Genomic DNA, 21,932 nt, shown 5'->3' on the forward strand with positions numbered 1-21,932 from the left:
CAGCACACCCACAGCAACCTCGGGGGGGCTGTGCTAAGGGCAGACAGGGGAGGGACATGACCCAAAGGGGACCCCAGCAGACATGAGCACCCCAATGCCACACGCTCTTGTACCTGTCATGCCCCTGCACCGCCCCAAACCACCCAGCAGAAGCCACCAAGGGCCACCCGTGGTCCCCAGGGCTCAGCAGCAGCCCTTGCCCTGGAGGGCAGCCCCAGCCCCTCCCTGAGGAGGGGAGCACCCAGCAGAGCCCAAGGCAGCCCAGGACCTGCTCCTCTCCTCCTTACAGCCACCAACCCCGTATGGCCCGGAGTGGGCCCCCCCCTTGACACGACAGCAACACAAGGCACGGCAAATCTTACACTTAACAAAAGGTTAAAAATTTAAATACTCTCCAACTTTAGTGCAAGGCAAGCACATGATACCACAGGTCCAAGTAGGTGCTCAGCCCCCCTGGGGGGCCTGGCTCAGAACGAGCACGAGGCAGCAGCACGCACATGTGCACACATGCGTGTGCATACACACACACACACACACAGAGAAGAGACGAGTTATTGCTCGGGACACAGCTGGGACAAGTGTGCACAAGAGGGGAAGAGGACAAGCAGAAGGGAGAGGCGGGCTGAGCCCCACGCTGCTCCCCAGGGACACGCAGGGCCCTCGCCGGGGGCACAGGAGCTGTGCTGGCTCCCCGGGACCCCTGGGGACACACACTAAGCCGGTATGGTGAGCAAGCTGGTCCCCTCCCCACTCACTATTGGGTCACAGCATGACCCCAAGAAGGGACATTCCCTTTGCCACGGCTTTGCTCCCTGAGAGCAGGGTCCCTTTGTGTCCCAGGGACCGCGGCACCTCCAGAACATGCAGGTGGCTGGTCTGGAGCTGGTGGAACTGCGCTGGAGCCGTCCTGCGCCACGCCAGGGATCAGAGCGACCCTTTGGACGCAGCAGCAGGTACCTTCTGAGCCGTGTCCCACTGTGCCACAGGCAGCCTGCCGGCGGTCTGGAGAGGGGGGCCGGGATCAGGTCCCCGGAGCTGGCAGCATGTGCGAGACAAGGCAGGAGGAAGCAGGCTCCGGCAGACAGGGAAGCGAGATGAGGCAGTGACGCTCTGCTGCCAGGATGCAACGGTAGACGCTTTGGCACAGCGCTTTCCTGTGCCTGGGGGCTGAGCAATGGACTCCGCTGGAGCCAGGGACGCCTCAGCACAGCCAGAAAGGTCCAGGAAAGATGCTTTAGACACCTCAAGGCACGGAAGGCCTCTGCCCAGGACTCCCTGGTACAAAGCTGGGACTGTCGCTCCCCCCATAGGAGGACATTTGTGCCTGCGACAGGGTGGGGGCAGTGCAGGCCCCCACCTATAGATTAAAAAAACGACATGTGATATGTACAGACTGACATATATAAATATACACCAAACCTGCAGTGCCGCTTCGGCACCATGGAATGTGTCAGCAGAGCTGCTCCAGCCTGGCCTCGGCCCACGCTGGCACAATCCCTCCCTCCCACCCTGGGCCCGGGAGGGGAGCGGCAGCCGGCGGGCGGCAGCAGCACAAGCCCAAGCGGCAGATTCAGAAGCGTTCAGGTCTGTCTCGGCAATGAGGGCTTGTCCCCTGGCCAGAGGCACCCTGGCCCGAGCTGCCTGCTGCTGCCAGCCCTGGAGCCATCCTCACGGTCTTCAAATACAGACGTGTAAAGCTGTAAACAAATCCACCTTGCGGGACCGCTGCTACCTTGTCCTTCAGGCTGGGCTGTTGTTCTGCTGGGCACCCAGAGAGGCAAGGGGGTCCCAGGGGGCTGGAGAACGAGCTGTGCCCTACAGCCGGGTGGGCTCTTCCTCGCTGTCGCTGCAGTTTCCACAACAGTCCTGAAGTCAGAAGGGCAAGGAGAGGGAGGAGGGAGAGAGAGAGAGGAGCACAGCAAGCAGAGGGTGAGCACGGTCACACAACCCAGCCTACAGCTGCCCTCTGGCAGGGAAGGGCCAGGCCCCCCCCAGCCTGTGCACGGGCGAGCTACATGGAGGCAAGGGGCCGGAGGGGACCCCCAGTCTGCAGAGAAACAGTCAAGCTGCATCTGGGGGTTCAGCTCCTGGCAGACAGACTGGTGAGCACACAGCTGACTAGCTCAGAAGCTGGGAAGAAGATGGGCTCCGTGGACTACAGCCACCCAGGGAGACAGCCCAGTGCCAGCACAGACGATCGGCCCCGCTCAAGGCTCAGCCGGCCGCAGAAGCAGCTGAAGCCCTTTTTGCTGCAACAGGAGGGAGTCTGAGCACAGGGCAATGCCAAACCCTTCCCAGTTTCTCAACCCTTCTGCGTATCCTGGACATCCGAAGAGAGGAGCGAAGGGAACTTCCCACAGCCCCCTGGGAGCGGAGCTCCCAGCAGCGGCAGTGCAGGGGCAGCTTTGGCTCAAGCTGAGGGCAAGGCCTCCCTCACGAAGGCAGCGAGAGCAGGGAAGCGGGATTAGTGGCTCAGAGGGCAGTTAGAACAACAAGCAGCTTGTGCTCTGCTGGGGGAAGAGGGATAGGCATTGAAGGACAACACTCCTCTTTCCCAGATCTTGCCATGTCCGCGGGCCACCGGGTATTTCCCTGAGCAGAGCAGCCAGGAGAGACTGCTCACCTCTGGAAAGAGAAAACACGTGGCAAATCACAGCTCAACCCCTGCTACAGGCAGCTGCCCATCCTCTGGCAGGTCCTGCCTGCCTCGGGAAGGGCTGGATATCCCAACCCAGAGCTAGCTCTGGCTAGGGCGGCCCACTGAACAGTGAAACACTACTCGCGGCTTGTCGGAGAAGCAGGAGTCAGCACTGGGTGTCTGAGAGTGGGTCCAGAGCCAACCACGCTCGAGTCCCACAGCTGTAAGCAGCTGCTGAGAGGCAGCAGCCCAAACTTTGCCAGTCCTGGAAAGAAGGCAAAGACTGTTCTGGGCAGAGGAGACAGGCAGGCAAGCAAGCCCATAGCAGCTGCAAGACATTTCCGTTCTCCTCATCCCTCGAAAGCACTGCTCTCTGCTTGCTTAAGGTCTGGCAGAAATACTCCGGGGAGCCCAGCAGCCCACTCCAAGAGCAAGGTCTTTTTCAGGGATGGCATAATTCATGTAGGAAGGGAGCAGGCTTGCTATTTTAGTGCCTTCAACAACAGCCCTCTCCCTGTGTGACTGCAGCGTATTTAGCCAGGACACTCCATCCCAGGCCCCTCGACTCCCCCAGCATGGGGAGTGCCAGCCAGGTGAGGGCTGGATCCCTGCAGTGTTGTGCCGGTCCCTGTGACAGCTTTGGGGTCTGGCCACCCAGCATAGTGGGGGACTTTGCCTGCTTCCCCCTCACGCTCACCTGCCTGCCAGATTTGCCTGGCACAGGCAGGAGAGGGCCCAGTGCTGCTAGAGGACTTGCTGGGGAGGAAACGCTGGGCGCAAACTCTTACCTGTCTGCTGAATAAGCGCTGGAGTAACCCTTTTTTGGGCTGTGGAGAAGGCTGCCCTTTCCAGTCTAGGTCTGGGGGCACCGTGCCGTCTGCGCTAAAGACATTCAGCTCCTTAAAACACTCTGTCTCAATCATCTGGAAGAGGACAAAGATGGCTGCAGCAACTGCCACACAAAGGCCGTCACTGAGGGCCCAGCAGAGTGCAAGAGCAGCAGGGATAGCACAAACCCTGCGGGACACTGTATGCGGTGGCCACGGTGGGCAGAAGCAGGAGCAAAAACCTGTCCTGCAAACTTACCTCATTCTGCCAGGGAATGGGAACGCTTCCCGTAGCAAACTTCTGGTAGAAGTCATTGTCCGTGGGCTCCAGCTCCACCCCTTTCACTGTGGAGAACTGCTCAATGTCCAGAACGTCCTTGCAGTAGATGGCCTGGGGCTAAACAGGACAAAGACTGCTCTAACGCCAGGCTCCACTAAGATGCCAGCATCTCAAGCAACTGTGGCTCATGGACAATACCGATCCCCCTCTCCCCACAGCCCAGAGCTTGCTTGACCCCTTTTCTGCCAGGCTCTAGAAACAAGAGGGAAGGGGACGGGCGCCATCTCTTCAGGTGAGCCACCCCAGGGCTCCTGCTTCCCTTGACAGCGCCAGCGACTGAAGAGGTCAGGACAGGGACAGGCACTTACATCTGGCTTGAAGGGGGGGTCCAGCATGCCTGCTTCCAGCCTCCTGAAGTTGAGATGCTTGAAGAGAGGGTGCTCCTTCACTTCCTTGGCCCCAGCTCCTCGGCACCCCAGGCGCTCCAGAGGGTCTTTGCACAGGAGCTGCAACACAAAGGAAATCAGCGCCCCAGGTGGAGGGTGCTTGGGGCAGCAGCAGCCCTGAGGTCCGTCAGGCTCCTGCAGTACGTCTCTAAGGATGGCATGGGCCTGCTCGGCAGCTGGGAGAGTGAGGAATTAAGGCACTCTGGACTCTCCTGCACGGTCTTATCAAAGCCAGTGCAAGTAAACGTGTCTGCCTGCAAAAGCAGAGTGGGAGTGAAGGGACAGGGATGCACACTCGTACCATGGTGCAGAGGGAGCGGGCACAGGGTGAGAACTTCTCTGAGTACTCCTCCTGCACTTCCTTCACCAACCGCTCCACCTCCTCCCGCTTGATCTTCTTCTTGCGCTGCTGGAAGGGGGACTGTCCCTCAATCATCTCGTACACCAGGCAGCCCAGAGCCCACCAGTCTGGGCTGAACGTGTAGCGCTCGTTCTTCACCACCTCTGGAGCTACATAGGAGCAGGGGTGAGGGATGTGTGAAGGCAGGGGGAACGTGTGCAGTCAGAGACCACTTTTTGATTAAACCAGGACCACTTACCCATGTAGCCAACTGTCCCCACCCGGCCCTTGATCGTTTGGCCCTCCGGCACGTGCACAGCTAGCCCCAGGTCTGAGATACGGATGTGACCTGCACAGAGGAGGGGGCAAGGTCAAGGGACAGCGTTTGAAGCTGCCAAGAATACAGAGAAACCCTGGTTCAAGCATAAGAAGAGAGGAGGACCCAGCCCCAGGGCTCCTCTTGACCAGCACTCACCGTGGTCATCCAGCAAAATGTTCTCTGGCTTCAGGTCCCTAGGAAGGAATAGACTTGATTAGCAAGAAGCCTGTTGTCAAAGCAAAGGACACAAGGAACAGTGACATCTCAAAAGTCACAGATAAGCAGCAGAGGGATGCAATCTCCCTGCCTCAGGCACACAGATAACCTTCCCTTCACCCCCTGCCCCGGAGTTAGCCCTGCAAGCTCCCCCCTCCCAGGCAGAGAAGCAGGTCACGACAATCTTCAACCCTCCGCAGGCAATCAGTGAGCCTGCAGCTGAGTCCTTCTTTGCAGGTGCAGTGCTCACTATGGGGCAGGCCATGCAGGAGAGAAGCAGAGGTTTCTTCTGCTTACCTTGCCCCAGGGCAAGGCACAGGGCAGGACTAGAAGGAACTTTCTGGCCCCGTGTTTAGCCATGCTATCCCTAATACTGCATCACACAACCCGGGGAGTACAGTCATACAATCAGCAATCAGCTTGCTCTCGCTCCCACCCAGCTCTCAGTCTTGAGCGTACTGGGGCAGCCTACCCGCCTTTGTTCTAGTGTCAATACTGCCCGGGGAGTTAAGCACCCAAGTGCCTGCCCCGAGGCGCTCACAGCACGATCACATCCTGTTCTTGGCGATCATTTACCAGCACGAGGAAGACGAGCTAGGCTCTCCCGTCTCTCCCAGGAGATTGGCTTTCTGTTCCTGATCCCCTCTCACCCAGCTCTGCACTGCTTTCAAGCCTGAGCTTATTTTCTCGAGAAGACAGACCCAGCTGGGCTAGTAAGAGCAGCAGGAACCCTTTTGCTTCTGCAGCCCGTACAAGGTCTCCCAGCAGGGGTCAGGCAGTGCGCACCTGTACACTATCCTCTCCTGGTGCAAGTCCTCGAGGCCACAGCAGATCTCGGCAGCATAGAAAGCTGCCCGGGGCTCCTCGAAGCCAGCCTCTCCCATGTGGTAGATATGGAACTTGAGGTCCCCTCCATTCATGAGGGTCAGCACTAGGCAGAGAGCATCTTTAGTTTCATATGCATAGGCTAAGCTCACCTGCAATTCAGGGCAGAAAGGCTGTTAGAAGACACAGCTGGAAGAGGTAGGTGCCCACACTCTGATGGGCACTTGTCACCCAAGCAGCCACTCATGGGCAGCAGGTCTGGGCCTCTGCCAGCGGAGGAGGAACCGTGCACACCCAGGGAGGGCATGGAAGTGCCCAGCAGCCCCTGCACATCCCCAGCTTTCCTCAGACAGGGAGGACACTGTTTCCCTGAGCCAGAACTGCTCCCCTCCAGGGGCAAGCAGCACCCAACAGCAACCCCGGGGCAGCACCTGATGAATCCTCCATAAAGGGAGGTTTCAGGGTGTCCACACCTCAGGGCAGCCAGGGAGAGAGCTCCCCACTACACAGCTCAGGGCCAGGCTTCTGCCCACTTGGCTGTATGGACAGTTGTCACTGCTTTCTTCTGCCCCAGAGGTTAACAAGGTCCCTGTGAGACCAGAGGGGTGTTTGGGCCTGACTTTGGGGACATTTATGTCATCTTATGGAGGCAGCAGGAGGTCCTGCCAGACCCCAGCCTTGTGAGAGATCTGCAGCCAACAAGACCCTACCCCGTGGGCAGGGCCTGCTCCGGCCTCTCCACATGAGGCGAGGAGCACAGAGGTGCCGGGCCGGCTGGTTGGAGGAAAAATCAACCACGGCAGCAAAGTGAGAGCAATTCCTATGTACTTACTACAAACCTACTGTTCACTTTTTCCAGAATCTGTTTCTCATTCAGGGCCATGGCCTCTCCTTTCCTCTTTTTGATCCGTTTCTTCTCCAGCTTCTTGCAGGCGTACATCTTCCCTGTGGCACGCACTTGGCAGGCACAAACCTGGAGAGGGAACATGGCTCAGCACCCTCCTGCTGCCGTTTCCAAGGAGAGGTCTAGGTCGAGATTCCGCTCTCAGGAAGAGGCCCAGGAAGGCAAAAATGTCCCTCTCCCCACCTCGCTCTGAGGTTAGCAAGAAGCCTGTTGTCAAACAAGGACACAGGGAACAGTGACATCTCCAGATGTCACAGCTAAGCAGCAGGGGGCTATGATGCCCCTGCCACCTGTAGCAGCACTGTGGCTGGTGCCTGGGAAGACAGAAGGCTGCTCCAGAAACAGTAGAAAGCCTGTCAGTGACAGTTTTCAGGACAGTTGTCCCCTGCCAAGACATCAGGAACAGACCTGACTCTCTGCCCAGGCAGCAGGGCACATGCTACCTACCCTGTGCAACACCTCCCACACCTCCAGTGCCCAGCAAGAGGGGAGCTCTGGCCCCTCAGAGGGGAACCAACAAACCACGCAATGCCCAGAGCACAGCGGTGCCCAGCGCAGAGCCCCCACAGCCAGCAGCACCTGCCTCCAGGTGCTGGAGCAGCTTGTGGCACCCTGATGGCCAATCCAGGTCCGCATCTGGCAGCGGGCCACGGTGGCTGCCTCGTAGCCTGAATGCAGAGGAAATGCTGGTCACTCACCTCCCCAAAACCGCCCTTGCCCAGCACACGGTACTGGCGGAAAGTGTTTTTGGTCACTGGCTGCCTGTGAGGGAGAAGAAACTGGAGTGAGATGGGAGCAGAGAGAGAATAGGGACTGAAGCCCAAACCACCCCCATGCCCCAGCCTGAGACTGCACCTCACCCCAAAACCCCTGCTCAAGCAGACCTTGCTTCCCTGCGAGGCCAGCAAGGCTGGGGCAGCCAGTAGGGGCTGATGGTGCCAATAAAGGGCCCTGAAGGAGGGCAAGAGCAGACAAAGGACAGGCCCTTGTATCCTGCTAGGACTCAGCATGAGAAAGAGCCCTCAGGCAGGCCATGAGAGCAGGGTGCAGGTCTCCCAGAGATGTCAGGGAGCATTACCGTTCCAGCCATTTCCACTGCAGGAAGCGGTTGAAGTACAAGCTGTCGAGGTAGTCAGCAAAGGGAGCCACACTCAGGTAGTCGTGGATAAGCCTAGGAGAGAGCAGAGCCAGCAAGGTTCCTGATAGCTGATCACAGCCATGGAAAAAGACGGTGGTCAAAGGAAAGAGGAGGTGAGCAGCCCTGTGAGCCCGGTCACTTTGCCATCCCCTCAACCAGCCTAGTACTGAATCACCCACGAAGCCCTGGCCCAGAAAGCCCCACTCCACGCTAAGCCTGAAGCAACAGGAAAGTGCATTGGAGGTACCACTGTGACAAACTTAGTACCCTGGGATGGGGCTGGCACTGCTAATTGTGGTCTCTCAGCACCAGCCCGGGTTGTGGGACAAAGGGGGACGATGGGACTCTTTGCAATTGCCCCTCTGCTCACAGGGCAAATGCACGCTCCAGGCTGTAATCAGCCACCGAAAGCTGCTAGCAATGTTCAGCACCAGGCGCTGAGTTGTTCAGTTTCAGATGAATATCCAGCACAAAAGGCCACAGGGGATCCTGCTCGAGAGAGCTAACTGCTTCGGAGAGCGGTGCCAGGGCTGCCCAGCGGAGTAAAGAGCCTTAGACATAGTGTCTAGACTGAAGACATGCATCAAGGAGAAGCGGACGGGCTCTTCCCCTTTCAGAGCTTGCCAAGAGCAGGCAGGGCCCAGCCCGGAGGCTCTGCATTCAGACAGCGACTCCAGTTACCACACACAGAGCTAACGCTCCCCAGAAGACTGCAGCAAACCCATTGCCACAGCCCTGCACTCGATTAGGCAACATGCTCCAGCTACTGTTCAGGGAGGGGTGGAAGCCATAAGCCTGGTTTGCCCAACAGCTTCCGCTTTGCACCCGGAGCCAGGACCTTGGCCACTGCTTCTGCCATGGGAACAGAAGTGACCTTAGATCCCTGCAGCAACAGCCAGTGTAACCTAACCACAACGGCCACATCTGTGGCCAGCGGGAAAGGCCAGCTGGCATGGGGACCGTGGCTCTCAGCTCTGCTCTACGGGTGTACGAGATCCCGGCACAAGACAGCACGGCCAGATGCTGAGGCTTGCTGAAACGGAGTTTTCCCAAATCACAACTCAGACCCATGGCAGACTGAGAGGAGCAACAGAGGTTTCTGCAGCAGCTTGTGGCTCCCATAGGGGAGCTCCCTGCATTTGCTTTCCTGGAGCTGTGCTGCAAACCACTAGCCCAAAACTCCCCAGAGCCAGCCTTAGCCCCAGCCCTCACTCTCCTGGAGGAAGGGACCACAAGGGAGAAGGTGAGTTAGCTGCCCCTACCGTGCCAACCTTGTGCCATGGTGCCCCGAAGGCAGGCCCCACGCCTCCAACTTACTTAGTGGATTCCTTGAAGAGCTCCTTGGAAGGTTCCTGTTCCAGCCTCTCACAACAGGCATCGACCAGCTGTGAGGGGACTTCAGGCACATGGTCCTCACTCTGGGGACAAAGGGATGGAGTCAGACATAGGGAGCAGAGCACAAGGATCCTCCCAGGAAGGAGAGGCCCGCAGGAACAGCACATAGGTGCCCGTCTGCTTTAGGGCCAGAGGGAAAAGCAGTAATGGTCGCTTGTGAGGTGGCGGGGTGGCTCTGTATGCTGCCCTCACTGTCCTGCCCAGCACGTTCGCTGTGGCAGGACACGGGTAATGACAGCTGTCAGCTTTCCAACCGCTCTACTGTTGCAGGCAGCAAACACAACTCTCTTACTCACGTTTGGCTTCAAGTACTTTTCAATCAGGTGCTGCCCGCATTCCTTCCGCTTCTCATCTGGAGCCACTTCGTACCCTGCCTGCACGGAGCAAACAGTGTGAGGAGCAGGTCCATCCAGGAACCGAGCCTTGCTACCGGGCAACAGCTGCAGAGCAGCAACACCCTCTGCCCAAGGTTTCCCATGCTTTCCTGGAAAACCAGATCTCCAGCTCCCTAAGCAAAGGCCCAGCCCTATCTTGGAGAAACTGCAACTCACAGGTTTTTCCTTCAGGAAAGCCCTACGTGCCCAGAAGTACCTGGCAACTGCTGGAGCACCCAGCGCCAACTGGTCCATGCCCAGGGCACCAAGAACATCCCTGCCTCCCCCAGTGAAGCCCAACGGGGCTTTGCTCTTACCACAGCATCCAGGAACTTGACGCAGCGTGACAGCTCAGGTCGTGTCTCACAGAACTGCCGAAAGAGCATGTGCCCGATGGGCTGCTTCTCGCACAGGCTGTGGTAGTCCCGCTCTGCAAATGTGGAGAAGATCACTCACTGCCAGCCCACAAAGGAGCAGCCACAGCCCACCGCCCTGGCCACGGGCAGTGGTAGAGGGTCTTGCGACTCGTCAGCCTGCTGTTCACAGGTCCCACCAGCCTGAGAGTCCCAGGAGAGTGAAATGCACCCCATGGGGACAAGAGGCATAACTCAGCTTTTACATACCCCTGTGGAAGATCTTCCCTGAAAGAGGTTTGGCCTACTGTTCTGTACAGCCTGCCCTTCTTGTATCTAGCAAGGGACCTTCGTGTCCCCTGCTTGCCTGGACAACCTCTTCTCAATCCTCTCCCCATGGAGATTGACTGACTACTCCAGACGCACAACTTTCCTTGGAACATGAGGAACACACCGAGCTTATTTTGAGGCAGATCTTCCAGGCCAAGAGTTGCTCTGATGACTCTTACAAACCACTCATATTCCCAAAGGCCCTGCTGGAAGCAGCAGCATCAAAATGGGAGGCACCATCTCCACAGATGTCCTGTTAATGCTGCACGCAGCAATTAGATCCCCCAACTCCACGGCACAGCCACTTGCTTGTATGTCAACTCCTACTGCCCTGTGGAGCTCGGCTTCTCTGCTGATTCATCCTGCCCCTCTCTGAAGTCTGGCAGCCCAGGCACAAACCCCTTTGACTGTCCAGAGCACTTCCAGGTCTCTGCTTTTTTTCCCTCCCCTTCCACTCACAATACGTCGTCTGATCGTCGGCCAGAACAGATTTCTGTTGCAGCCTTGGCCACCAAGGGTGGCGGGCTGCCTGGGGTGCAGATGTGCAGCCGCCCACCGGCACGCAGGGGATCTTCCAGCCCTCCCTGGGGCTGAGTACTGCCAGTCTTCCCTTCCCTGCGCAGCAGTTTCTCCCGAGGAAGCTGTGGCTTCCTGAGGGTGCACGAGAGCACAGCGACAGCCGGGCTGTGGTGGGGGAGGAGGACGCCTCGCCAGCTCCGCTGCACCGGCCGGTTTCTTTGTGTGTGCAGGGGAAGGAGTTCCCTTCAGCTGGGGAGGGTGAGAGTTTGCTGATGGTGAGATCAGAAGCTTTCGGCTGCCCTCGCTGCTGCCCAGGCTCACACAAGGTTTCTCCCTGTGGTCAGGGCACACAAAGCTTAATTCTGCAGTGGGCAACCAGCCCACCATGCCCATGGTCCTGCCAAGCCTCTGCAATAGGAAAGAAATACCTTTCTAGCAGGCTGTGAGGGGAAAACAAAACCACTCCAGCCAAAAACTGACCCAAGCACAAGGAACAGGGTCATCTTTCCCATGGGGAAACCAAGCAAGGTGGCCTCCACCTGGGCCAGAAGCACTTCTCGCATGCCTCCCCAAGGGGAAGTGGGGACACCAGTGGTGACAGTCAGCCGCTGGGAGGGACTTGCCCCCCAAAGCATCACAAGGTCACTATGCGGGACAGCAGACAGACCACCAGCATTCACCACCAGCAAATGGACAGCACTACAAAGGTGAAGTTCAGCGCTGTAAAACACGTCATGACACCCACAGGAAGGGCGGCTGCAGGCAGAAGATGGGCATCAGCTGAGGGAAAGCTCTGCTGAGGGCACACAAGGCAGAGAAGCAGATAGGGGCTGGGATGGCCAAGATGGGACCTGCAAGGAGAGCCCGTGCCAGAGCTGTGTTGGGTGCTCAGAACTTGCTCCACTTTGCAGTAAAGCCGAGGACAGAGTCGCCATCTGACTACACTCGGCTGTGAAGCCGGCCCTGGGAGGTGGTGCACGGCATCCACAGCAGCAGAACCAGGCTGTTGTGAGCTTGGAGGTTACAGCGTGGATGATGGAGGTTAAGTTATTCCAAGTGCTACAGTCCCATACGCTCTCAAAGGCAGTCACTCCTTTCCTTGGGGCTGCCAGAACCTGGAAAACCTGGGCATGGTGTAACTGGGGACCGGAGCTGCAGAAACCTCCCAAACCCACTCAGGCCAGTGACACTTGCTCTGAAACAAGGCCAGCACCGCGCCACTCTCCAGCTGGCAGCTGAATCTGGAGCAACAACTTAAACAAGCTCTCCCTTTCCCAGGAAGCAGAGCATTCCCACCCCCTGCGCCCCAAAACAATTTCACATGATCTCAAGACCAAGCCTGCTGCACAAACAACATTAAAACCATGAAGAGTACAAAGTGCAGTGTTAAAATGACAGGCCAAGCCCTGCCCAACTGTACAACTGTCATCTGTACCACGCAGCAAGAACCCAGCTTTGCCAAAAAAACCCCTGATGCATTAGTGTTAGAAGCCGAGGTCTGCACAGCAGGCCTGAATCCCAGACAGGGAGTCCAGAGGACGTAAGCGGGACCTTTGTTATTTATGCAAAGGCACCCCAGAGCGATGGTCCAAAACTCTGCAACAGGGTCTGTTTGCAGAGAGAAGGTGGCGTATCTCTAGTGAAGCTCACCACAGCATAGGAGATGTGTGGGTAGATCAACAAACATTATCTGTCAAGCACCACGCAGCTGTGACTTACCTACCCATTTTTTCTTCCCTGCACCCTGAGCTCTGAGAAATTCTGGCTGGGCTTTGGCTGACACATGCCCCTTTATATGTCCCTGCCCCTCGCACAACTCAATTTTGTATGCACAACACTCACACATGCTCACCCACCGGCCCTGCTCCAGAGCGGAGCACCCACACTACTCAGCTCCCGCCAGCCACCACATCTCACCGAGGGTTTGTCGAAGATCCTCGCAGAGGCTGATGTGGGGGAACTGCAGCATCTGGCGCCATTTCTTACTCTTGCCTTTCCGGTTTCCACCACCACCTGCAGGGCACACAAAATTGGTACTATGAGTTATGAAGCAAGGAAGTCCAACTGCAGGCAGGAGCCAAGAGAGGAGATACCCTCTGTCCATTTACATGAGCAAGCCCAGGCAAGGAAAACAAGACCAAAGTGGTACCTCCGTCTCCTGGCTGGTGGAACAAAAGTGTTAGAGCCTCTGACTACCAGAAGAAGCGGACGGACAAACCACTCTGTCTGCTGAATGAAGTCCCAGCCCCACATGAAGACCTTTCACCTGGACTTCTCAGTTAGCTTGTATTTAAGATGGGAGAATCAGGGCAGGGGCAGGAGAGCCTTAAGCCACAGGTTGGTCTATGCCTGCACAAGAGTTCTTGGCTCCCAGGCCTGTCCTCAGGACCTCTGCATAACTAAACACCTCTCCAGGCCAAGCCTTGCTCAACGTGAAGCTCTTCCTGCCGTAGTAGCGATGTTCATGCCACCTACTCATTTCAGACTGATTGCTTACTCCAGGGAGGGGCTCTCAGAGGGAGGACATGAAGCTGGGAGACAGGAATTCCTGCTCTAATCGCAGCTCCACAGACAACTCACTGCATCGCCCGGGGCTCATCACTTCAGTTTCCCACCTGTGAAGTGGGGACACTCCCACCTTTCTCCAGAGATAAGCCAGCCTCAGAAAAGCAAGATCCAAGAACCAGATATTAATCCAACTTCAGTTGCTGCAGTGAATGCCCAGTGCTGTAGGACAGGGTGGGAAAGCTTCTAGATAGACCAAAAAATTTACATCATAGCAAGCACTAAGTACTGAAATACTCGTACGCCTGATTTCTGGGATCAGCCAAGCTCCAGGGATTGCTTTCCCCCAGCTTGGTGCCAACAAACACACAATCTCCCACCTCCCTTTGGAAATACATTAAACCACCCTGCTGAGTTGGGCCAAAGGCACAGCTTTCTGAAATCGGGGGGGGGGGGGGGGTTGAACACCATTTATCAGCTCTTGAGAAACACTTTCATAACACTTTCCTCCACTGCGGATGCAATTCAGCCCCTAATCCAAGACACGGTCCCCAGGCATCCAGCTCCCTGTGACGCAGGAGGCCTTGGTTGGATAGGCAGGTGGGACGGGGCCACCACGGCCGGCCTCCTGCAGGGCCAGCCCCAGGTCCGAGCCCCTGGCACGCTGCGGGTCGCTGCGCTGCATCTGCCCCGCACCAGCAGCTGGGCTGCACGATTGTACAAACTCAGGAAGGAAGTGACTCAAGGGTAAGCAGGGGTGGAAGAAACCAGCAGCACAGACACCTTCTTGTCAGCCACGGCTTGCGGCAACAAAACGGATGGGGACAACTAAGTGAGGGCACGGGAGGACATGCCATCCTCACCCCACCAGCGCCCAAGGAAAAGCAGAGCTGTGCCCCACAGCACCTGGAGGACGAGGACTGGCAGCTTGCACTTCCTTGAGTTGTTTGCTTTGCAAGGAGGCTCCCAGCGCCCTTCACGCACGGTTCTCCCCCGCCCTCCCAGCACCGCAGCAAACAGCCCAGCAGGGAACTCGTCTCCTGCCCACCAACCAGCACTCCCATTTTGGGGATGGGGCCACCTCCACCAAGAGCTCACCACATGGGAGCTTCAGGGGTTGGTGATAGCTCAAAGCTGGTCTGTTGTCCCTCTGCCAGAGGCCAGCAGGCAAGGGGGACAACAGTGGGAGGATCCTTCACCTTCCAAACCCTCCTGGAAGAGGCCTTCCTGGGCCAAACTCTCCTAGAAGAGTTTGAAAGAAATGCAGAACATGGTCATCTTATGGCAGCAGCTGAAGATGGCTGTCAGCAGCCCCCCCAGCATGTCCAGGGGCTCCACACTCCCACAACAGACCAGGAGGATCCCAAAAAGGCCAGGCTGGGGCAAAGCATGCGGCGCTGTCAGACCCAGCCAGCAAAGTGGCTCTGTCCTGTCACACAGGCTGCTGGAGCTTGCCCCAGTGGCCACCACAGCCACCCAGCCATGGGTGGGAGAGCTGTGGACGGGCAGGAACCATCCGACACGAGCGTGCCAGTGGATTGTATCTGCCTGCAGCCAAACTGCCCACCATCTGCTGAGGCCGAGGCACCAGAGGAGCACCAGCAAGCACTGCAGCAGTCCTCCGACACCTCGCTCTGCATCGGCGACCAAACCCCGCTCTGCCGGGAGCCAGCCTCCTGGTCTCTCACTCCGTGTGAAGCAGGGCCCCGCGTCTTCAAGTCCCAAACGCCGCTGTTTGGTTTCGTCTGGATTCGCTTTTGAACCAAACCTTGTCGTTAGGAACCACCACGCCATGGTGCGCCACGGTCACCGTGCCTGAAGTACCAATGCTAAGCCTGATTTCCAAGCAGCTCAAAAATGTTTCTGCCCATGTAAATTTAATTTTGCTGCTCTTTGCTCCCACAAATCTAATTTCTAAAGCCCTCTAACTAGATTTCAGGCTCCAGAATGACTCGCTGTGGCCAGCTGCACACCGTGGGCCAGGAGGGACTGTACTTCCCCACCACTTTACGGGATCTAATGAACTCCCCGATGCCTGGCCGAACCACATCTGCCCTGCCAAGGGCCAGGCTCCTGCCTGACAGACTGCCCAGCTCTGCCTAACCCACCCTGGGGCTCCCCTGCGCCGAGGGCCCGGAACTCAGCCCTCACCCCAGAGGCAGCAGGAGGTTTGCGGCCCCGCAGCCAAAGCGCTGAGGGGACCGGGGCTGGTGTGAAGGCGGAGACTCCCCGGGGAGGGACAGCCCGAGGCCCAGTCTCAGGGGCAGCCCCGGCCGCAGCTTTGGGGAGCGGATGCCGCTCTAGGAGGCGGCCGGGCGGGCTGACGGCTCAGGCCACCGACCGGCCGCCACCTCCTGGGCGCTGGCCTCGCTCAGCTGCCGGGCTGCCCCGGGCCCGCCTGCCCCACCGCCGCCGCCCCGGGCCTTCCCCCACCCCCAGCTCCGGGGACCGGCGTCCGCCCGGCGCCGCCGCTCACCTTCGCGGGCCTTGAGAAGGACGGTGTTGGCGACGATGTTCTCCAACTCCATAGGCCCAGGCGGCGGCGCCGCCGCCTCCCGCCCGGCTCCGCGCCGCTCCCCGCCGCCTGGCCCGCGCCCCGCCGCCGCCGCCGCCTTCCCCCCGCCGCCGCCGCCGCCGCCGCCGCGCCCCGCCCACCCGCGCCCAGCCCGCCAATGCCTGCCCACGCTCCTCCCGCGCCGAGCTCCCATTGGCCCAGCCCCCTCAGGAAGCCTCGCCTCCTCCACCGCGCCGCTGCTCTCCCGTTGGCCCCGCGGCGGGCGGGGGTGTGGGAGGGCGGGGGCGGGGCGAGAGAAGCGCGCGTCATTCGGCGGCCATTGGCGAAACCCAGCCGGGAAGAGGGAGCGGGTGCTGATTGGAGGGCGAGGTGTCACTCAGAGAGGGCAGTCGCCGCTTGGGGAACGGATTGGGCGAAGCCTCAAAGGCGCCCGCCGCAGAGAGAGAGACCCTCCTTCTGCGGCATTTGATTGGGCGCAGAGCTGCCACTCCGGTGCTGACTGGGTTGTGATAGGTGCGTTTGGTAGGGGGCGGGGACAAGCGGCTGTTCGTAAGGGGGCGCCGGTGGTGGGGCTCCCCGGAGAGTGCGGGTTTCTGCGGCCTGGCTGGTGGCGTTGCGGGGGGCCTGTGGCCTGTCTAGGCTGCCCTGTGCTCCACTTAACAGCGGTTACATTGTTAGGGCAGCCTCCCCCCTCTGCAGGCCGGGCCTGTGTTTGTGCTGGCCTCAATGAAGCCGCCTGTGCACCCGCGTGTCCGGCGTTGGTCAGTCCCTGTGCCGCGGGGTGGGTAGCGCAAGCGCTGGTGCCGTGTCCGGCATCGCTGCGGTGGAGGTTCGGGGTTTCCTCATCGCGCCTTGGCCTCATCCCTTGGCGTGGCGGGGGTGTGGTGCTGCCAGCCCTATCGCGCTGGGGCTGACTCCGGTGACTGCTGGTGTGCCACTCTGGTATTGAAGCTCTTGCTGCTCCTACGGGCTTCTTCCCTCCATTGATTTGCTCTAAAAGCCCTTTGTTTACTGGTACTTCAATTAGCAGCAGCTTTACCCTGTCTGAAGACAAGCTGTGCTGTGGGAACCTCTCCCTCCCTGCTCCCCAGCTAATTAGTCATTGATTTCTCTGCAGGCCTTTGTCCTCCTCAAGCACCCCTTGATGGTCTGTCAGCCCTGCAGATGACCTGCCCAGGTCCCTGCTTCTCCTGGGTGTAAAACCGCTCCTTAACCCTCTTACCCATCAGCAAGTTGTGCCTGCCCGGCTTTCTGCTCCTTCTGGCTTTTGGGTGTCACCTCTGCCTTCCAATGGCTCCCACCTCCGGGAGCCCGTGGGTGATGCCTCCTGCCTTGTGTGCGGTGGCAATGGGGCTGGCCTGCCCTGGGTGCGAGGCTGGTGGTGGCTGGAGCATGGAGGAGCACATGGTGATGGGCAGGTCCCTCCGCTGGCCTCTGTCAATGGCAACCTGGTGGTGGGGAGCGACCGGGCCCCCGAGCACCGCTCGGCTGGGCTATGCTGGTGAGCAGGAGGGAGGGGGTTCATGTCCTCAGGCTGCAGAGAGGCTGATAATAACACAAATTATTCCAAGCACTCATTGCCGGTGCAGTCGGTACTGACTGTGGTCTGATGTGCCCTTCAGCATCCACTGGAGATCAGGTCTTGCATCTTCTGGTTACAAACCCGCAGCGGTAATGAGGAGGAGGATGCTTTGCCCTGCCATGCCTTGGAGGTGATCTCCCGTGTCGCTCTGCCATGAGGGATGAGCTCACGCTGTGAGCTTTCTTCTTTTAGAGCTGCTTTCCTTTTAAAGGTGGCACATACTTATTTTGAGCTTCAAACGCGATGACTTTGTTTCCATGCATTTGCACGCTTAACCCTTAGGTTGCTACTTCCAGTTTCCTCCCAGCTGGCATTTTGCAGCACTGTTCCCACCGCCAGCAAGTCATCAGCCATGGGGTGTCCCGAGGGGTCCTGGTGTCCCCAGCAGAGCCATGGCAGCCCAGGTGGTGGAACTGTGACTCTGCTTTTTAGCTCTGTGGAGGGGACATGGCTGGAGAGGGGGAGAGGGCTCCAAACCCAGGCCTATCAGGGGAGTAATTTAAAATAACCTTGAGAAATTGAAGAAACAGCCTGAAAACGCAGGATGCAATTCCAGGTGGGCGAGCATAAGTGCTGCAGTTGGGCAGGAGTAATCAGCGCTTCCAGGGGAGCCGCTTTGCCGGCAGTACTGCGGTCACGGTGGCTCGTGAACGGGGCAGGAATAAGGGTCACACTGTGGGGGATAAAACAAACTTTGTGCAAACTTGGAGTGGCGATGGCTGCTGTGGAGATACGGAGCGACCTGCTCGACCTGTCTGCCATGGACAGAGCGATGTGCTGCGTGGTGATGCAGTGGGAGATGTCGGTGGCGGGACTCTCCCCGGAGCGCCCCAGCACCTGGTGGTGTCTGGGGTGAAGGGGGGAACCAGGTGCTCCCAGACCTCATCCACCCCTCGGGATTTGATGTTTCAGACATCATCTTGAAGTTCCCTTTGGTGACTCAGATGTTGCCCTGGTGCAACAGGGCACCTTGCCCAAGCTGGGGGGTCCCTGTGTGCCCCCACTTTGGCTGGTCCCCGGCCTCTCCTGTCCTGCCGCATCCTGCAGCCATGCACGCATGCCCCAGGAGGAGAGATGGTGCCTGGTCCCCTGGTCAGCCCCTGCGGTGCCGGGCAAGGGTGAGGACACGGTGTGTGATCCAGGGCGCTGTGGGGCTGCCCCAGGGGCTGGTGCCCCTTGTCGAGAGCTCCTCGCCCCCGGCCGAGTCCCCATCAGCCGCCCTCATCTCCCTGGGTATTTTTAGAAGCAAAGTGCTGTTTAATTGTGAAAAGGCGAGAGGCGGCCGCGGGAGGGGAAGCCAGGCGGCAGCGATAGGGCAGCTCCTTCCGCAGATTGTGCCAGCATGGCCCCAACTGCTGGGGCTGGCCACCTCCGGGGGCTCAGCGCTGGGCCCCCGTCCCATCCCAGTCCCTGCTGGCAGCCTCTGCCAGTCCCAGAGCTCATGCCATGACCCTCTGCGCACAGGGCCAGTGGGGCACAGTGGATGGCCCGGGGGTCCTCACCGCTGCAAGTACCCCCGTCCCTTTCACTCCCCCAGACACCACGGCTGAGTTGTGCCCACCCCGGCGGGGACTGGGGGGGTTGGGGGGAGCCAGCGTTCCTTGGGCTCCAGCTCCCAGGCGCCAGTGGCTGTTTTTAGCCGAGTGAAAGTCCGATGTTTTGAGATTTTCTATTTTGAGCCTCAAAGCTGGAGAAGTGGAGCGGCCCCTGACCCCCGGGTGCCTGTGTGGAGCGGGGCTGGGAGCCGGGCAGGGCGGGCGTGGGGCGGCTGCTGCCCCCAGGGCGATGTGGCTGCCCCCCAGGTCTTCGCCCCACAGTTGCCCCCATGGCCCCTCGCACCTCGGGCTGCTCTTCCCACGCAGCCCCATCTCCCATGCTCTCCCAAGGGAGGACGGCCTTTCTGCCACCGGGATGTCATTCCTCCTTTTCCGCCTGTAGCAAGATCCCGGTGAAGCCCCTGAGCAGGATGTGTCCCACCTCATCCCCGCACCCCTCGTACCCCACCGTGGAGTACATATGTGCCCCCATGGAGCCCCCGTGACACGGCATGGCTACATGCTGTTGACATGCAGGGGACAACCCTGGCAGAGAGGCACAGGGCTCAGGCTGGGCTGCTGTGGGGGCATGGCCAGCTCAGCCTGGTGACAATGATGCTGCCACATGGGGGATTTTGTGTCCCCCCCAGCACCCATGGGGTCCGTCCCCTGCGCAAGAGGATGCTGTGTTTCACCTGGCAGCAGGGAGGACTGGTGCTCTCCAGAGCTACCACAGCTCGTTGTCACCACCAGCGGGTCACCCATGCTGCAGGCTGGGGTGACAATGGGTGCTGGAGATGGGTGCTGCTTGCTGGGCTCCCAGGAGGCAGACGCCAGCCCTGGGCACAGAATTTGGCCTCATTTTATTCAACCCCGCGTTTCCAAAAGTACCTCGAGGTGCACACCGGCACTGCTGTCCGGGGTCCGTGGTGGGTCTGGGCGCTGCCAGCGGCAAGCGGGGCTGGAGGCTGCGTCCCCGGTGTCCCAGCAGGACCCTATGTGCGGTGCTGGCAGGGGATGGCCAGGAGCCGTCGGAAGGCGGCGCGGAAGTCCCGGTTGAAGAGGGTGTAGATGAGGGGGTTGAGGCTGCTGTTGCAGTAGCCGATCCAGAAGAAGAAGCTGAAGAGGGGCTTGGAGACGCGGCAGCCCTCCCCACAGACAGCCCCCAGGCTGTAGGTGAAGAAGAAGGGGAACCAGCACAGCACGAAGGCCCCCATCACCACGGCCAGCACGACGGTGAAGCGCCGCTCCCGTGCCCGCACCAGCCGCCGGCGGCACAGCAACATGCTCTGGTTCTGGCTCCGGCGCCGCCAGCCCGGCATCCCGACCTCCGGCCCCTTCTTGCCGGTGCCGGCGGGGCACGGGGCGCGGGCGGCGAGGAGGGCTGCTGTCCGCCGGGCGGTGAGGTGGTAGATGCGGCAGTAGACGGCAACCATGACGAGGCAGGGGGCGAAGAAGGAGGCGGCGCAGGAGGCCAGCACGTACCACGTCTCCTGGCTCAGCTGGCATTCCCGGCTGCCCGGACGGGCCCGCAGGAGCGGTGGCAGTGCCACCAGGGCCGCCCCCGCCCAGACCGCCCCAATCATCCCCTTCACCCGCCCGGGGCTGCGGCGCAGGTTGAACCGGGCTGCCCGGGTGACAGCCCAGTAGCGGTCGAGGCTGATGGCGCAGAGATGCCCGATGGAGGCGGTGCAGAGCAGCACGTCCAGCGCCAGGTACAGGCTGCACCACACGCCACCGAAATACCAGTAGCCCATCACCTCGTTGGCCAGCGAGAAGGGCAGGACGAGGATGGCCACCAGGATGTCCGCCGAGGCCAAGGACACCAGGAAGAGGTTCTGTGGAGCCCGCAGGGCCCGGCTGGTGGAGATGGCCACCACCACCAGCGCGTTGCCCACCAGTGTGGCCAGCAGGACGGCCAGGGCGGCCAGCAGGATGAGCCCGGTGGCTGCGGGCGAGTGTGGGGCGCTGCCGGTGCCGCTGCCATTACCGGAGGTGTTGGGGAGGGCAAGGGCTGGCTCCATGCTGTCCCAGCCCCTCAGGTGGACAAAGCCCCATGGGGCTGCCCCCCACCGCGCGCCCCGCTCACCGGCCCTGACACATCTCGTGGTGCAGCCCCGCCATCGCTGAGTCCCCGGGGGTTGTCCTAGCCACCACTGCTCCCGTACTGACCCGGTCTGGTGGCAAGGCGGAGATCGTCCCGGCTCGGTGGCCACCCGGCCAGGCACAAGGGGCAGCGGTGGTGCCAGGAGCCCCAGCGCGGCTCCCACGGCAGCCCCGGAGGCTCTGCTGGTCCCAGCCCGGGAGGAGGGCGGGCGGGAAGGAGGGAGGGACGGGCTGATATCGCTGGCAGAAGCCCAAGCATCTGCGGGCGGTGGGAGAAGTGGTTATTGCCAACACTTAAAGGGCTCCTGCCAGGGTCGCCGTGGCTGGTGGGCTCCTACCACGGGTGTTGGGGTACCCGGCAGGCCGGGGACACTGCCTGACCATGCTGAGCTGACATCCCGCTGCGCCCCATCCCGGCAGCACCGCAGCACCTCGCCGGCTGCCCCAGGCTGAGCCCGGTGCACTGACACATTGCCATGGCACGCAGCGGTGCAGAATGGAGCCTGCCGGCTCAGCCCTCCGGGGATGAGGCGGGTGGAAGAAGCAGGTCCCTGTGGCACGTTGGTACAGGCTGGCTGCAAACCGCAGCATTTAGCTGTGGCATCATCAGCGAGTGCCCCCACGGCCCCAGCAGCACATTTGGTGCGTCCCCAACACCGGGCCCCCACATGGGGACGAGGTGGTGTTTGGACACGGGGGAAAACGGTGGGCATCGGGCACCTGCCCTCGGGCAGGATTTGCAGGGGCAGGAGCCTCTGTGAAGAGACACACACCTGGGGCGCGGG

The 21,932-nt window shown here is 60.1% G+C and overlaps 2 protein-coding genes across 3 annotated transcripts; both read right to left on the minus strand.

Moving 5' to 3' along the window:
* Positions 1-358: 358 nt before the first annotated feature.
* On the minus strand, positions 359-15,990 carry GRK6 (G protein-coupled receptor kinase 6). 2 transcript variants are annotated; one of them, XM_074603745.1, is made up of 16 exons: positions 15,886-15,990; positions 12,822-12,917; positions 10,020-10,132; positions 9,625-9,702; positions 9,251-9,351; positions 7,874-7,966; positions 7,494-7,557; positions 6,724-6,864; positions 5,853-6,043; positions 5,007-5,044; positions 4,791-4,880; positions 4,493-4,701; positions 4,114-4,251; positions 3,725-3,862; positions 3,427-3,561; positions 359-1,866 (listed from the first exon to the last, which is right to left on the minus strand). In XM_074603745.1, the coding sequence occupies exons 1-16, from the start codon at positions 15,935-15,937 to the stop codon at positions 1,816-1,818; spliced, it is 1,728 nt and encodes a 575-aa protein (XP_074459846.1). In that variant the 5' UTR covers positions 15,938-15,990; the 3' UTR covers positions 359-1,815. The 2 variants fall into 2 exon arrangements, with proteins under 2 accessions (XP_074459846.1, XP_074459847.1); XM_074603746.1 differs by having other exon boundaries at positions 359-2,625; positions 15,886-15,989.
* A 4,046-nt stretch (positions 15,991-20,036) lies between these two features.
* Positions 20,037-21,065, minus strand: LOC141749752 (alpha-2Db adrenergic receptor-like). The gene has a single exon (XM_074603811.1). The coding sequence runs from the start codon at positions 21,063-21,065 to the stop codon at positions 20,037-20,039; it is 1,029 nt and encodes a 342-aa protein (XP_074459912.1).
* Between the last annotated feature and the right edge of the window lie 867 nt (positions 21,066-21,932).

This window comes from Larus michahellis, chromosome 11 (genome assembly GCF_964199755.1).
Source record: "Larus michahellis chromosome 11, bLarMic1.1, whole genome shotgun sequence".
NCBI classification, from domain to species: Eukaryota; Metazoa; Chordata; class Aves; order Charadriiformes; family Laridae; genus Larus; species Larus michahellis.